The following is a 17,249-nucleotide window of genomic DNA, read 5'->3' as shown; positions in this document are numbered from 1 at the left end:
TGAGGATCACACACACAAATTTCCTCAGAGAGGGACAAAAATGTGATGGCATCATGCTAGTGCCTGGGACTAGGCAGTGACACTGACCAACAGCACAGGCAGGAAGATGACTCTACTGAATGCACAAAGGGAATATCATGAACAAACTCCACAGTTACCTCTCACTCTTATCACATCAGTGACTCTCTAACAAACCTGGGGACACTTTCCATCCCCAACCAACAACATAACCCAGATCTTGTATTTGAATTTGCTAGTGTGGAACTGTAGGAGGATTCTGTGCTGGAGAAATCACAGCCATTCTCTGGAGGGTCTCAGTTCAATGATATTTGGAGCGGTCATGAGCCATAGTGAGGGAAGAATGCACAATGATACAGCACTGTAAATGCACAAGGAAACTGTGTACTGGAGAGGCAGTTCAGCCTGTTCTGCTTCCCAATTTAGCAGGTGTTTCTCGCTAAGGGAGGGTATTAAATCCTATTTTGTTTATTGAAGCAACATAAACATCAAGGCCATTGCAATCCCCATCCAAACCTCCAGGGAATCTCCTCTTTTGTAATGCCCTGTGTGCATGTGGGCCAGGAGTCTAAGGCCTGGCCACATTTAGATATACACCTAGACACCTATCTGCATCTTTAGAACCATTCAAATTCTGTCCCTAACAAATTCAGATAATTTTGAAAATCACTGGGTTTTGGGAACTTTAGTCATTTAGGTACTTTTTCCAAATTCAATTTTGAAATGATGAATTAATTAGCAGTTTCTCCACACATATTTATTATTTTTTCCCTGACATTAAAGTGTTCTTTAGAGTAAAGAGATGTCTCACCAGAAATCATTCATGTCAATTAATTGTTCTATTTCAATATCCAGGAATGCATTTAGGATCTTACACACCACTAAACATTTCATGACAACATGTATAACAAACAAAAATTATGAAGACCAGTGCAATCTACCCAAATCTAAAATTGTATAGGACACCTGATACCAACGTGAGAGACTAAATACTTTAATAATCCAAATCCACCTGTAGGTATTCAAAAACACGTCAATGTAAAATCTAGACTTTTCCAAACTCAGAGCAAAGATGCAAACAAAACATGAAAGTAAAACCTTGATTTCCACTTGAATGCAGAGAATAGGAGAATTAAGATTCCAGCTAAGGGAGAAGCAAGCATCAACTCTTACAAAATGGGAATGCATACATCTCTCAAATTAGCATGTCCTCATGTGCCCCAAGAAAGCTCCCATTGTCATGATCTAGGGACAGCATAAATGCTAACTCCTTTTCTAGCTCTCCCCAATTCATTCATTGCCATATCAATCACTACTTCTCAATTACTATAAGCTCCATACATTTGCAGATGACTTTTCTCAGGGCTGCCTTGACCTCTTTGTTTCTCAGGCTGTAGATGAGGGGATTGGCCAGGGGAGTTAGGACAGTGTAGAAGAGAGAGAACACTTTGTTGAGGTCTCTAAGTGTGTCAGTGTGTGGTAACGTATAGACAATGATTAGAGTCCGATAGTAGATTGTCACCACAATGAGGTGAGAGGAGCAAGAGGAAAATGCTTTTCTCCTCCCGGTGGTAGATGGGATTCTCAGGATGGTGGAGATGATAAAAACATAGGACATCAGGGTTAATAGAAATGGGGGCAGGGTGCTTATGAAGGATAATATAAATGACACCAGTGTGATCAGGCTGGTGTCACTGCAGGACAGTTTAATCACTGGGGTGAAATCACAAAGGAAATGGTTAATTTCATTGGGCCCACAGAAATGTAACTGTGACATTAAACATGTAATAATGGTAACTATGATAAATCCATTCATCCAGGACACAGCTGCTAACTGCAGGCAGATTCTGCCATTCATAAGAGCTGTGTAGTGTAGTGGTTTGCATATTGCTAAGTACCGATGGTAGGACATAAGTGCTAAGAGATAATATTCAACTCCCACCAAAAGACCTAGGAAATAAAATTGAGTGATACAGAAAGTAACAGAAATGTTTCTGTCCCCAGTCAGGAGACTGGCCAACACCCTGGGCAGGATGGTCGAGCTGAGGCTGGTCTCCAAGCAGGACAAGTTCCCCAGAAAGAAGTACATGGGGAAAGAAGGTGCCGATCAGTCACAACCTAGATAAGGAGTGTCTGAGCAAACATTTATGTACAATAATCGGGTCATTTGCTAGCAAAGTTGCACAGTTGTTTACTAAGCCCGGGAAGAAGAAAATCAAAAGAAACTGGCTAAGCAAAGGATTCAATGTACAACACAGAGAGAGTGTGCAGGGATGAAAACTATCCCTCAGACTCAGAAATGGGATCTCGAATGGCCTGAGCGATGGACAGAGGAATTTAGTTTATGTAGGAAAAGAGGCATGTAGGAGTCTTTGTTGTTTGAACTCATTTTCTTCAATGCTGTGTTCCCTTTAGCAAATAACTACTACTTTGTTCTGAAGAAGCTGATCCTGTGTTTGTCCAAACTCATTCAGTCACATGCTCAGGGAGGAAAATCTATAGCAGGGCCAGAGTAGAGTTAAACCTGCTGCGGTAACGCAAGTGGAACTAAAAAAGTGGCAAACCGGGGTTTAGAAGAGTGGTTGGATCTCAGGATCTCACCCAAGGAAAGTGAAAGCACAGACTTGTCACTTGAAAGGGGTGGGCTCGGGGCAGTGGACAACGGTTCAAGTACAGAAAGCCATACCCATGGAGCATGAGAGCAAATCCTGCAGAATGGCTGCCAATCTTAATTTTGAAGACGTCAGGAGGTTGATAATCCACAACTTCTCTCAGCACCTGTTCCAACGGTGAGCCACCTTCCCCATTCATAATGTGTGCCTAATTCCTCAAATGATTTTTTTCTGGTTCTTGTTTTGACTTTTTCTGCTGGATTAAAGAGCCCTTCAGCCCTGGTATTTTCTTCCCATGAAGGTGCTCATCATCTGTAAGCAAGTCACCTCTCAATCTTCTTTCTGATAAGTAATGATGTTTCAGTTCCTTCACTCTCATTGTAAGGCATTTTCTCCATTCCTAGATTATTATGACTTTTTCTTGCCCCCCCTCCAGTTTATCAATGTCCTTTTTAAAATGTGGACACAGAAAAAGACTGGATACTGTTTGGTCTCAAATGCCTAATCTGGGTTACATCACCTTCCTACTTCTACTCACCACTTCTCAGTTTATACAGCACAGGATCCCAATAACCCTTTCTGTCCCAGCATCACATAAGGAGCTCATGTTGAGTTCCTTGCCCACTCTGACCCCTAAACTTTCCAGAGATCACCCTAACTCCAACCTTGGGCTCTCACTGTTGAACAGCTCTTCAACTCTCGCACTGGGATTTTCCTTTGCCTACAATCTTCTGTTGTTCAGAACAAGCTCCCCCCAGGACTCTGAGAGTCCCTTTTTCATGTTGTTGGGCCTTTGGATCCTGGGGATACATAATTTATAGTCAAAGATCCCGCCCCCAGGAAAAAGCTTCCAAAGGTCTGGCCAAGATGTGGGTCATTTTCATTTGCCTCCTCCCCAGCATTTCTTAGGAAATCTATTCAACTAACAGTTCATTCTCATTTGATCCCATTGTTTCAAATTGTCCTTTGAAGCTCAAACAATTTCCCAAGGTTACAGCAGTCATGTCTCCTAGACAAGTTTCATACAGACTTATATTAATACCAGCACATTTGCATTTTTAAAACAATGAGCTCCTAAGACACTTCCTCTTAATTCATTGTAATTTAATTCCATAAGGGACATCAAGCATAATTCAGGAAATCACGGTCGCTGTCACAGGCTCCACAATGCCTGACATCATCTGCTTTAAGGGTTGTGTTAGGGTTGAGGTTTGAGAGGGTTGCCCAGGAGCCTGCCATAGACAGTAGGTCATATGTCCAGACCCAGGCGCTAAGGGGACTTTTACAGCATAAATTGAGGTGCCTAGTGACAGCTTACCTATAGAGATAGGCACCATCTGAGTCACAGTAGCAGCTCAATCTGGAATTTCAGTGCCTATATTTGGGCTTTAGACACCTAAATTCCTTTGTGGATGTGGGACATAGAGACCTGAAGATGCATAAAGGCACAGATGCGACTTTCAAAAGCCTCCAAGCAGGATATGTGCCTAACTCCCACTGAGGTCAACTTTCAGCTTCACAAGTGAGATCTTCGGAACTGCACAACAGAGCTCTACCTTTAAGATAAAGGAGAGACTCCTTTTCTCAATTTCTGTGCATAATTAATTTTCTCAGGGCACATTGGACCTCTTTGTTTCTCAGGCTGTAGACGAGAGGATTGACCATGGGAGTCAAGACTGTGTAGAAGAGAGAGAACACTTTGTTGAGTTCTCTCAGTGTCTCAGTGTCTGGTAACACATACACAATCATCAGGGTCCCATAGAAAATTGTAACCACAATGAGGTGAGAGGAGCAAGTGGAAAATGCCTTTCTCCTTCCGGTAGTGGACGGGATTCTCAGTATGGTGGAGATGATAAAAACATAGGATGTCAGGGTTAATATAAATGGGGGTAGGGTGTCTGCAGAAGATAAGATAAAGGTCACGAGTGTGATCAGGCTGGTGTCACTGCAGGTGAGTTTAATCACTGGGGTGAAATCACAAAGGAAATGGTCAATTTCATTAGGGCCACAGAAATGTAACTGTGACATTAAACATGTTACTATGGTTGTTGCAATAAACCCACCCATCCAGGACACAGCTGCTAACTGCAGGCAGATTCTGCCATTCATAAGAACCGTATAGTGTAGTGGTTTGCATATTGCTAAGTACCGGTCATAGGACATCATGGATAAGAGATAACATTCACTTGCCACAAGCACACCAAAGAAATAAAATTGAATGATGCAGCCACTAAGAGAAATGGTTCTGTCCCCAGTCAGGAGACTGGCCAGCATCCTCGGCAGGATGGTGGAGCTATAGCAGGTCTCCAAGCAGGACAAGTTCCCCAGGAAGAAGTACATGGGGGTGTGAAGGTGATGATCAGCCACAACTAAGACCACAATGAGGATGTTCCCAGCTACAGTCACGATGTAGATCATTAGAAACAGAGGGAAAAGAAGAATTTGCAGTTCAGAGAGATTTCCAAATCCTAGGAGGTTGAATTCTGTAACATATGTTTGATTCTTCCTTTCTCCATGAGCTGAATATAGATTCCGTCTTCCCCAATTTTCCATAAAATGTATCTATTCATAGATAAGAAGTAGAGAATGTTGAAAGAGATTGCAGTACAATTGAAATCACATTTCTATCTAGTTGATTGTAGACAAATTCAAACTACATAAAGAGAGAATGATTTATAAGTATTCAAAAAGCCAAGACATTGGTTTAATCACATACTGTACACAGTGTTTTGGAATGGACATTCCCCACTTGCAAGCTCCAAATGGCAGCTACACAGTTAATTTTTCTCTCTTCTGACCTAGCTCTTTTTCATAGATGCATAGATGTGAAAGTCAGCCAGGACAGTATTTTGTAAGACATAGCATTTCCTTCAATTGATTCCTCTTTGTCCTAGAGCATATATGTTTGAAGTACATCCAGAAGGGAATCCTTAAATCACCTATTCTGAGCCCCTGGATATCATGAGCCACAACTCTTCTCCAATAACCCCTCATTGAGTTAAGAATGTAGTTGAGTTAAGCATATGTAACAAACCTGGAAATACTGCCATTACTTTGTAACAATTCTGTGCATACTCAATCTGTTAATTTATGATGGATTGCTTGCTATGGGGTAAGATTAAAAGAGGTTGGTAGAGGAACCAGACAATACAGGCAAATAAATAAATAAATAAAAGAAAAAATGGCCAAGATAAGGAGCATTGCAGCAAACTCTCGTTCATAATTAACCAGGATTCACTGTGAGGCACAGGGTCGTCTACACTACCCTAGAAGCACATCAGTGCAGCTGCACCGATGCAGCTCACTGCTGCAGGGCGTCGGGTGAAGACACTTTATGCTGACAAGAGAACATTCTCCCATTAGCACAATTACACCACTTCCAAGAGTCACGGAAACTCTGTTCATGAGAGAGCGTCTCCTGCTGACATAGCGCTGGGATGGGCAGTGCTTAGATCACTGTAAGTTGCATTATACATAAGGTATTTTTTCACATCCCTGAGTGACGTACATTACATCCACTTAAGCGGTAATGTAGACCTGCCCAAAAAGAGATGCTCTGCAGGGAGGCACACTATCCCTCAGACTCAGAAGTTGGATCTGGAAGAACCTGAGCTAAGGAGAGAGAAGTTAAGCTCAGGTGAAACAAGAGCGGTGTAGGACACTTGGTTGTTTTAACCCATTTTCCTGAATGCTGTGTTCCCTTGGGCATATAAATAACACTTTGTACTGAAGAAGTTAATCCTGTGTCACTGCAAAGTCCTTCTGTAGCAGACCCATGGAAGCAAATCTATAGCAAAGCAAAACTCCAGATAGACCAGCTGGGGTAACACAGCTGGTACCAAAGAGGTGTTAACCTGGGGATTAGGAGAGGGTGAGATCCTGAGATCCAACCAAAGAGAAGTGAAGGCATGGGTTTCTCATCTGAAAGGGGTCCACTTGGGGAACTGGAGAAGTGTTCAGGAACGGACAGTCTACTCAGGTCAGCAGCTGTTCTTGATTTTGAAAATGTTGAGGAGATAATCCACTCCTTCTCGTGGCACTTTCGAGGCCTCATTTGGAGTACTGTGTCCAGTTTTGGGCCCCACACTACAAGAAGGATGTGGAAAAACTGGAAAGAGTCCAGCAGACGGCAACAAAAATGATTAGGGAGTTGAAGCACACGATTTTTGAAGAGAAGCTGAGGGTACTGGGATTATTTAATCTCAGAAGAGAAGAATGAGGGGGGATTTGATAGCTGCTTTCAGGGGGGTTCCAAAGAGAATAGAGCTAGACTGTTCTCAATGGTAGAAGATGACAGAACAAGGAGTAATGGTCTCAAGTTGCAGTGGGGGAGGTTTAGGTTGGATATTAGGAAAAAAACTTTTTCACTAGGAGGATGGTGAAGCACTGGAATGGGTTACCTAGGGAGGTGGTTGAATCTCCATACTTAGAGGTTTTTAAGGTCAGGCTTGATAAAGCCCTGGCTTTGATGATTTAGTTGGGGTTTGGTCCTGCTTTGAGCATGGGGTTGGACTAGATTACCTCCTGAGGTCCCTTCCAACCCTGATATTCTATGATTCCATGATTCTTTGTTCTCATAAATTAAGCAGTTTGAGCTCCTTCACTCTCATTGTAAGGATTTTTTTTCCAATCCACCATATTATTGTTGCTCTTTTCTACACCCTCTCCAATTTTTTGAACTTTTTTTTTACTGTGCACATACACCAGAACTGGATGCATTTCAATCTCAATGACTGGCAGAGAGACCAAATCTCCTTCTCATCACTCCTCCATTTATACATCACAGAATTGCATTAGTCCTTTGTGCCATAACATCACATGTTAGTTGCTTGTCTAATATGACCCCTAAATTTGCTGTGGTGGACACATATATGAGCTTGCCCAGAGAGAGCCACGAATGTAATGGCATCAATCTTGTGTCTGAGACTAGGCAGTGACACTGACCAACAGCACAGATGGGAAGATGGCTGTGCTCCATGCACAAAGGGAACACACCAAGCTGACTCCACAGATCCCTCTCACTCTTATCCCATCAGTGACTATCCAGGCTCTGTTCTGAAAACCTCCAGGCAAGGAGACTCCAAGCCGTCCATAGGCATTTTGTTCCATTGTCCTACTATTCATACAATTAGGAATTTTCCCCCCTGAGATTTAATCTAAATCAGTGGTTTTCAAACATTTGTCATTTGTGGATCCCTAAAAAAAATCATATGGAGGTATGGAGCCATTCGGAAATCTTAGGCATAGTCTGTGGACCCTTAGAAGTCTGCAGACCACAGGTTGAAAACCACTGATATAGATCTGCTAAGCTATAGTTTTAACCCATTGCCTCTTGTCCTGCCCTCTGTAGTTACAGATAACAACTTTCTCCACCTTTTTTTCTGGCAGCCTATCAAGTATTTGAAGACCACTATTGTGTACCCCCTTAATCTCCTCTTTTCCAAATTAAACATACCCAGTTCCTTCAGCCTTTGCTCATATGACCTGTATTCCATCCCTTCGATTCTTTATTGCTCATAGGCAGATTCTGTGCTGCAATAATCTCAGTCACTATCTGTAGAGTCTCTGTTCAGTAATACAAGAAGCAGTAATGACACATATCATGGAGAGATTGGGAATGATAGAGAGAAACAAAATTACCAAGCAAACTGTTTGCCTGAGAGACTTCAGGGTACTCGTCATCCCAATATCACAGTGTTTTTCTCCCTAAGACCCTCACAGTTTCACCTAGGAAATGAACAGATTTACCTTGAATCATCAGCATAAAGGGACAACCTTTTCCTTAATTGTGACTGGGTGTATGATCAGGAGCTGGTTTCCTCCATCGCTCTGCTCTCCTCGGTGTCTCATACATGCTCACTCTCTCTAAAAAGACACATTTTTTTCTGAAGCTGCTCTTGCTTTCTTGCTCAGTGCACACTCTTGTGTGTGTTACACAGCACCTTACTGCCGGCTGTTCTGAATTCTTCCTGAGGTTATATGGGAGAACAGCCTCATCCTGGCTCTGGTTTCTGTTGGGATCTCCCTTGAGGCTGCTGCTAATGAGAGTTTTAAAATTGCCCTCATGCAGAAATAAATCCTGTGTTGCTTGTTAAAACAAGGTAAACATCAAGGTCACTGCAATCCACCTTGAAACCTCCAGGGAATGTCCCTTTTTGCCATGGGTGGCATTGTGTGTGTGTGTGTGTGTGCAATAACTGACACTTTGAATACGGTGTTCAGTTCTCACTGGTCTGTATCCAAAGGGACATAGTGAAACTGGAAAAGGTTTGGAGAAGGGCAACAAAGTTGATCAATGGTATGGAATGGCTTCCATCCAAGGAGAGAATAAAGATTAAGACTGTTCATCTTAGAAAAATGACAGGATAGGATAGAGGTCTATACCTTCATGAATGGAGTGGAAAAAGTGAAGAAATAATTTACCCTTTCACACAATACAAATACCAGAAGTCCCGTAAAGAAATTAATAGGTATCTAGTTTTTTCACACAACATACCTGTGGAACTCATTGTCTGGGATATTTTGATGTGCAAAATTGTAATTATTAAAACAAACCAAAAAAACCAAGAATGGGATAGCTTAATGGAGGGCAGGTCCATAAATGGTTGTTGGACAAGATGGCCAGGGATGCAACCCCATATATAGGGTGATCCTAAACCTCTGACTTCAACCACTTTGATCTTTTCTGGCCCCAGCTGTCCAGCTGAGCCTCTTAATAGTTCATATCCCCTTCTGGGGGTTGATCACTGTCAAATTGTAGGCCACTTCCCCAGTGGCTTATGGGTTGGACCCAGGTCAACCCACTATTTTGGGTCCCAGGCCAGAAAGCCTAAGAATAGCAGCCATGTGCCACCAAATGTCTTTAATGAAATTGCTTTCTGTTCCCTGGGCCACTTCTCCGTGGTTCCAGCCTTCACCAAAGCTCATCCGTACCTCAGTGTTCAGGCTCAGCAGCCAGACATGAATTTGTCCTCGCTGGCCCAGTCCCTTTCGGCACTGATCTGTCCATGGTGCTGTAGCCCTTCAACCTGCTAATAAGGCCAGCTTCACTCCTCAGGCTCCAAGCTGCAACTGTCTCTTTTCCTCGCTGTAGCTCCTTTCACAGCATCCTGCAACCCTCTGTATGGCTATCCCCATGCAGCCTACACTGATTGCCCACACCCGATGCAGACTCTCTGTGCAGCTTGGAGGACTCCTCTACTACTCTTTTCCTGAGATGGGTGTAGCAGGGCCTTGAGGCCTCCAGCAGGAGGTCTCTGGGGCCAGTTCCCCTCTCCCCAATCACAGTGTTCTCTGAGGCTCATAAGATTTCCCAAGGTGATATTAGTCATGTCCTCTAGACAAGTTACATACAATCCCATGATAACACACGAGCTATGGGGACTTCTAAAATTTGGGTGCCTAATGAGTTTAGGCACTTACCAAGTTATGTGGCAGATGAGCAGTGCTTTAGTGGATCATATTAGTATCTAAGTCTGGGACTGAGCTGTGGGCTTTAGGGACCTAGACCCTTTTGTGGGTCTGGGATGCAGGCACTGAAAGTTGCAGAAAGGCACAAGCAAGATTTTCCAAAGCATCCAAGTAAGGCAGGAGCCTACCTGCCACTGAAGTCAGCTTACAGCTTTGAAGCTTCAGAACAACAGAGCATTCTTCTACAATTGAGCTAAAAGAGTGACTCCATTAGCTGGTTGCTGTTCTCATTCCTGTTGTTTTATATGCTGAAGTCAATGGGAATTAGGCATCTAGATGCTTTGAAAATCCCATTAAGTACGTAAATACTTCTACAAACCTGGACCTTAGATACTAAGGGGATAGGCATGATAACTGTGTACAACTAAGATAAATATTGTAACGATAGCTCATGGTGGTTAGACCCCTGAATGTAGTGTCTCAGTGGAATGCTTTAGCCAAAAGGGTTAACATACTCCTTGGACGTTCAAAGAACTATAGAGTACAAGCAGGAAGGTAGTTTTAGCTTAGTATATGACAGCTTTGAAACCATGACTGGGATCCTGTGTGTAGTCTTGATAGCCACATTTCAGAAAGATAATCAAAAAAGTTAGAAGGGTTTCAGGGAACAACCACAAGAAGGATTCGATGTTTGGATGTCAAAGAGTTCAATGGAGTTGGATGAGGCCCAAGTTTTGGGACAATTTTCTTCAGTGTTAGCCAGTCTCCACAATACGTGAAGACAGGCCAGGATGTGATAAAAATAGAGCTGAAATTAAAAAAAAATGTCCATTGAAACATCTTTATTTTCCCCAACAGAATATTGGGTATATGACTAAATGGAATTCTTTAGGGAAAATTTTTCCATGTTCCTATGAAGCTTTAGTTTTTCACTGGAAAACTGAAAACCAAGCATATTCTGTCATTCAGTTGCTGAAAACCAAACAATTTTAATGTCCAGATTTAAAGTTTTTGAAAACATAAATTTTTGTTCCAGGTCTAGATAATATGATAAAACTGAAACTGGGAAATTTTATGTAGCCCATATCTCTGGGCAAGGGGGGCTCTAGGATTTGCACCGCCCCAAGCAGGGCGGCAACTCGCAGCGGGGGGCGCTCTGGTGGTCGCTGGCCCCGTGGCTCCGGTGGACCTCCCGCAGGCATGCCTATGGATGCTCCACCGGAGCCGCAGGACAGGTGGATCCTCCACAGGCATGCCTGCGGAAGGTCCCCCGGAGCCGCCTGCCACCCTTCTGCGGGACGCCGCCCCAAGCGCGCGCTTGGTGCACTGGGGTCTGGAGCCGGCCCTGGGAAATTTTATGTAGCCCATATCTCTGGGACCAATTCTAGCTTTTGGCTGAGATTTTTGAACAAGCCCAAAGGAGTAAGGCACCCTGTAAATTCCTGTGAGTCTTGGGCACGCTACTCCCTTAATTGCCTAATTGTTGAACTAAAACATGTATTTTAGAAAAAATAACCAGAAGGGACCACTGTGACCAGCTAATCCGACCTCCTGTATGTCAGGAGCCATAACACTTCCCTACTTACCCTTGAATGTATCCAAATAACTTGTGGTTGAGTAAATCATACGTCACAAACAAGGATATATCTGCATTCTCTTGTATTGGTAACAGGCTTCCCTCTGTGTTTTAATTTTGGATGGGTTGCTTGCTATGTCGGTGTGATCCAAGGGGGCTGTTAGAGGAACCAGGCAGGAATGGCAAAGCAATGACTTAGATACGGAGCATCCCAGAAAACACACACTCAATAGCCAGCTCATTAGCCAGAAGAGATACACAGTTGATTACAAAGGCTGAGAAGAGAGAGATTAAAAGAAACTGGCCAGGTAAAGGACTCACTATGAGACACAGAGAAAGGGTCTGCAGGGATTCAACTATCACTCAGACTCAAAAGCAGGATCCAGAAGAACCTGAGCTAAGGTAATAAAGGTAATAATTAGAGATATACCAATATCCTAGAACTGGAAGGGACCTCAAAAGCTCATTGAGTCCAGCCCCCTGCCTTCACTAGCAGGACCAATTTTTGCCCCAGATCCCTAACTGGCCTCCTCAAGGATTGAACTCACAACCCTGGGTTTAGCAGGCTAATGGTCAAACCACTGAAGGACTCTTTGTTTTCCTCAGTGCTCTGTTCCCGCAAACAAATAAATACCACATTGTTTTGAAGAAATGGTTCTGTCCTGCAGGCTCATTCTGTCACAATCTGAGTTAGAGAAATCTATAGCAAGGCCAAACTCCAGTTAGACCTGATGGGGTAACACAGCTGGCACCAAAGGGGTGTTAATGTGGAGATTCAGAGAATGGTTGGATTTCAGGATCCCACCCAAGAGAAGGGGAAGCATAGGCTTCTGACTTCCAAGTGCTGTGCTGGGGAAACTGGAGGAAGTTCCAAGAAGGAGCAGCCTGCCCAATGAAAGTGAATGCAAATCATGCAGACAGTCATGATTTTTTAAGACATTGAAGGTGGCGAATCCACCCCTCCTTTGGTGCTTTATTCTAGTGGATAATCACCCCCAGGAATTGTCATGTCATGAGTGCCTTATTTCTAAACTGAATACGTCTGGCTTCAGCTTCCAGCCACTGGTTCTTGTTTTGTCATTCTCTGCTGGATTCATGGGCCTTCTAGTATCTGCTAAGTTCTCCCCAGGAAGCTACGTATCCACTGTAATCAAGTCACCTCTGAAGCTTCTTTCTTATCAATTTAATAGTCTGAGCTCCCTTACTCTCACTGGAAGACATTTTCTCCAGCACCTCATTGCTCCCCCTCCCATTTTTGTGGCTCTTTTCTATACCCTCTCCAATTGTTCAACATCCTTTTTAAAATGTGGACATAACCCCAGGACTGGATGCAGTTTAGTCTTACCAATGCCCAATGGAGGTCGGATCACATCTCTCTTCTATTTTATACATTATAGGATCACATTAGCCCCTTGTGCCACAGTATCACACCGGATCTCAGGTTGAGTTGCTTGTCCACTCTGACCCCTAAACCTGCTGTGATGGTGGTGAGGGTCTCACACATGAGCTTCCCCAGAGAGGGGCATGAATGTGATGGCATCATGCTACTGCCTGAGACTAGGCAGTGGCACTGACCAGTGCCACAGGGAATGCCATGACCAGACTCCACAGATCCTCTCACTCTTATTCCTCTTCTCAGTGACTCTCCAACATCCCCAGCCCACTCCATAATCCTGGTCATGTGTGTGAATCTCCTGGGGTGGAACTGCCTGTGCTGCAGAAATCACAGCCACTCTCTGGAGGGTCTCAGTTCAGCAATATTCAGAGCAGTGATGAGCCATAACAAGGGGAGAATGGGGAATGATACAGAGCAGTAAACGCACAAGGAAACTGTGTACTGGAAAGGCAGTTCTGCCTGTTGTGCTTCCCAACATATCAGGTGTTTCTCCCTCAGATCCCTAGTATGTGACCCAGGATTGGTCAGATTTACTGTCAGTCCTCAGCACGAAGTGGCCACTTCTCCACTGATGGTGACTGGGTGTGGGGATTAGGATCCAGATTGCAACATCACTCTGCTCAGTGTCTCAGACAATCCCTTTCACTGTATGTTGCTGCTGGCTGGGCTGCTCTTGCTTTCTCACTCAATGAACACGATGGAGTATATCACATCGAACCTTAGCACTGCCTGTTCTGGATTCTTACATGTGTTATAGGGAACAGCAGCCTCACCCTGGTCGCTGTTGATCTCTCCCTTGAGACACCTGATAATGATAATTAGTCAGTAGCCCTCGTGGGTGGTACTAAATCCTATTTTGCTTATTGAAGCAGCATAAACATCAAGGCCATTGCAATCCCCATCCAAACCTCCAGGGAATCTCCTTTTTTGTAATAACCTGTGTGCACGTGGGCCAGGAGTCTAAGGCCGGGGCACATTTAGATATACACATCTAGACACTTATCTGCATGTTTAGAATGTTTCAAAATTGGTCCCTTACAAATCTAAATATCTTTGAAAGCTTTTGGAACTGAGGAACCTAAATCTGATCATTCCTAGGTGAAATTGTGAGAGTCTTAGAGAGAAAAACACTGTGATATTGGGACGACGAATACCCTGAAGTCTCTCAGGCAAACAGTTTGCTTGTTCATTTCCTTCTGTCTGTCATTCCCCATTCTCTCCATGATATGTCTCATTACTGCTTCTTATGTTGCTGAACAGACACTCTACAGATAGTGACTGAAAGTACTGCAGTACAGAATCTGCCTGTGAACAACAAAGATAATCGAAGGGACGGAATACAGGCCATATGAGCAAAGGCTGAAGGAACTCGGTATGTTTAGTTTGGAAAAGAGGAGATTAAGGGGGTACACAATAGTGGTCTTCAAATACTTGATAGGCTACCAGAAAAAAAGGTGGAGAAAGTTGTTATCTGTAACTACAAAGGGCACCACCCCTCCCCCACATTTTTGTGGCACTTTTCTATACCCTCTCCAATTGTTCAACATCCTTTTCTAAATGCGCACATAGACCAGGACTGGATACAATTCTGTCTCGACAATGCCTAATAGAGGTCAGATCACCTCCATACTCCTATTCATCTCTCCTCTATTTATACATTGTAGGATTGCATTAGTCCTTTGCTCCACAGTATCACACCAGGAGCTTATGTTGTGTTACTTGTCCACTCTGACCCCCAAGCGTGCTGTGATGGTGGTGAGGATCACACAAATGAGCTTCCCCAGAGAGGGACAAAAATGTGATGGCATCATGCTAGTGCCTGGGACTAGACAGTGACACTGACCGAAAGCACAGACGGGAAGATGACTCCGCTCAATTCACAAAGGGAATAACATGAACAAACGCCACAGATCCCACTCACTCTTATCACATCAGTGACTCTCTAACAAGCCCAGGGACACATTCCATCCCCAAGCCACAACATAACCCAGATCTTATGTTTGAATTTGCTGGGGTGGAACTGTGGGAGGACTCTGCTGCAGAAATGAAAGCCCCTCGCTGGAGGGTCTCAGTTCAATGATATTCAGAGATGTGATAAGCCATAGCAAGGGGACAATGCAGAATGATATATCACTGAAATGCACAAGTAACTGTGTACTGTAGAGGCAGTTCAGTCTGTTCTGCTTCCCAATATAGCAGGTCTCTCAGATCCCTAGTATGTGACCCAGGATTGGTCAGATTTACCATTAATCCTCAGCATGAAGTGTCGACTTCTCCATTGATGGTGGCTAGGTGTTGGAATCGGGATCCGTATTCCACCATCGCTCTTCTGTCCTCCGTGTCACAGACAATCCCATTCACTCTGCAAAGACACCTATAGTTTGCTGCTGGGCTGCACTGCTCTTGCTTTCTTGCTTGATGAACATGCTTGGATATATCACAACCAACCTTAGTGCTGCCTGCTGTGGATTCTTACATGGGCTACAGGGAACAGTAACTCACCCTGGCTGTTATTGGTGTCTCCTTTGATATTGCTGATAATGATCATTGGTCAATAGCTCTCATGGAGGGTATTAAATTCTATTTTGTTTATTGAAACAACATAAACATCAAGGCCATTGCAATCCCCACCCAAACATCCAGGGAATCTCCGTTTTTGTAATGCCCTGTGTGCACGTGGGCCAGGAGTCTAAGGCCTGGCCACATTTACATATACACCTAGACACTTACCTGCATCCAAACTCAGAGCAAAGATGCAAACAAAATAATTAAAGTAAAACCTTGAATTCCACTTGAATGCAGAGAACAGGAAAGTTAAGATTCCAACTAGGGGAGAAGCAAGCATCAACTCTTACAAAACAGGAACGCAGATATCCCCCAAATTAACATGTCCTTGTGTGCCCTAAGAAAGCTCCCATTGTCATGAGCTACGGACAGCCTAAATGCTAATGCTCCCTTTCTAGCTCTTCTGGATTCATTCATTGCCATATCAATCACTACTTCTCAATTTCTATAAGCTCCATACATATCCTGATGACTTTTTTCAGGGCCGCCTTAACCTCTTTGTTTCTCAGGCTGTATATGAAGGGATTGGCCAGGGGAGTTAGGACTGTGTAGAAGAAAGAGAACACTTTGTTGAGGTCTCTAAGTGTGTCAGTGTCTGGAAACATATAAACAACTATTAGAGTCCCATAGTATATTGTCACCACAATGAGGTGAGAGGAGCAAGTGGAAAATGCCTTTCTCCTTCCGGTTGTGGACGGGATTCTCAGGATGGTGGAGATGATAGAAATGTAGGATGCCAGGGTTAAGAGAAAAAGGGGAAGGGTGTATATGGAAGAGAATATAAATGTCACCAGTGTGATCAGGCTGGTGTCACTGCAGGAGAGTTTAGTCACTGGGGTAAAATCACAAAGGAAATGGTCGATTTCATTGGGGCCACAGAAATGTAACTGTGACATTAAACATGTAATTATGGTAATTATTATAAATCCACTCATCCAGGACACAGCTGCTAACTGCAGGCAGATTCTGCCATTCATAAGAGCTGTGTAGTGTAGTGGTTTGCATATTGCTAAGTACCGATCATAGGACATAAGTGCTAAGAGATAACATTCAACTCCCACAAAAAGATCTAGGAAATACAACTGAGTGATACAGCCAGTAACAGAAATGTTTCTGTTGCCAGTGAAGAGACTGGCCAGCACCCTGGGCAGGATGATTGAGGTGTAGCAGGTCTCCAAGCAGGATAAGTTCCCCAGGAAGAAGTACATGGGGGTGTGAAGGTGCTGATCAGTCACAACTAGTGCAATGATGAGGATGTTCCCAGCCATGGTCACAATGTAGATCACTAGAAACAGCAGGAAGAGAAGGGGCTGCAGTTCAGCGTGATTCCCAAATCCCAGGAGGATGAATTGTGTGATATATGTTTCATTTTCCCCTTCTCCTTTCCCCATGACATGCATGTAGATTGCCTCTTCCTCTGTTTTCCATGAGATTTATCTAGTGACAGATAAAAAGTCGTGAGCATTGAAAAGGCTTACTGTGCAATCAAACACAGTAAATTCCCAGCCATTTGATTCTAGAAAAGTTCAATGTGCGTAAGAAGAGTGTGATTTATAAGCTTTCAGAGAGCCAGACACTGCTTCCCCCTTGACCTCCAGACTTTGCACAAGGTTTTGGAATAGAGATTCCCCACTTGCCAGCTACACTGGTTATTTATCACTCTTCTGCCCCA

The 17,249-nt window shown here is 43.7% G+C and overlaps 3 protein-coding genes across 3 annotated transcripts; all 3 read right to left on the bottom strand.

Annotated features, from left to right (window-relative positions):
- Positions 1-1,330: 1,330 nt before the first annotated feature.
- LOC123347851 (olfactory receptor 5-like) lies at positions 1,331-2,107 on the bottom strand. The gene has a single exon (XM_044985041.1). It carries the CDS (start codon positions 2,105-2,107, stop codon positions 1,331-1,333), a length of 777 nt encoding a protein of 258 aa, XP_044840976.1.
- Positions 2,108-4,214: 2,107 nt separating this feature from the next.
- LOC123347850 (olfactory receptor 11A1-like) lies at positions 4,215-5,183 on the bottom strand. The gene has a single exon (XM_044985040.1). It carries the CDS (start codon positions 5,181-5,183, stop codon positions 4,215-4,217), a length of 969 nt encoding a protein of 322 aa, XP_044840975.1.
- A 10,825-nt stretch (positions 5,184-16,008) lies between these two features.
- Positions 16,009-16,977, bottom strand: LOC123347849 (olfactory receptor 5-like). The gene has a single exon (XM_044985038.1). The coding sequence runs from the start codon at positions 16,975-16,977 to the stop codon at positions 16,009-16,011; it is 969 nt and encodes a 322-aa protein (XP_044840973.1).
- Between the last annotated feature and the right edge of the window lie 272 nt (positions 16,978-17,249).

This window comes from Mauremys mutica, chromosome 13, assembly GCF_020497125.1.
Source record: "Mauremys mutica isolate MM-2020 ecotype Southern chromosome 13, ASM2049712v1, whole genome shotgun sequence".
NCBI lineage: Eukaryota > Metazoa > Chordata > Testudines > Geoemydidae > Mauremys > Mauremys mutica.
Note: the sequence above shows the minus strand (reverse complement) of the source record. Positions and strands in the feature narration are given on the sequence as shown.

Bases quoted from the DNA above. Each gene is read 5' to 3' on its own strand.
- LOC123347849 (XM_044985038.1), bottom strand. From the start codon at position 16,977: ATGCATGTCATGGGGAAAGGAGAAGGGGAAAATGAAACATATATCACA.
- LOC123347851 (XM_044985041.1), bottom strand. From the start codon at position 2,107: ATGTACTTCTTTCTGGGGAACTTGTCCTGCTTGGAGACCAGCCTCAGC.
- LOC123347850 (XM_044985040.1), bottom strand. From the start codon at position 5,183: ATGGAAAATTGGGGAAGACGGAATCTATATTCAGCTCATGGAGAAAGG.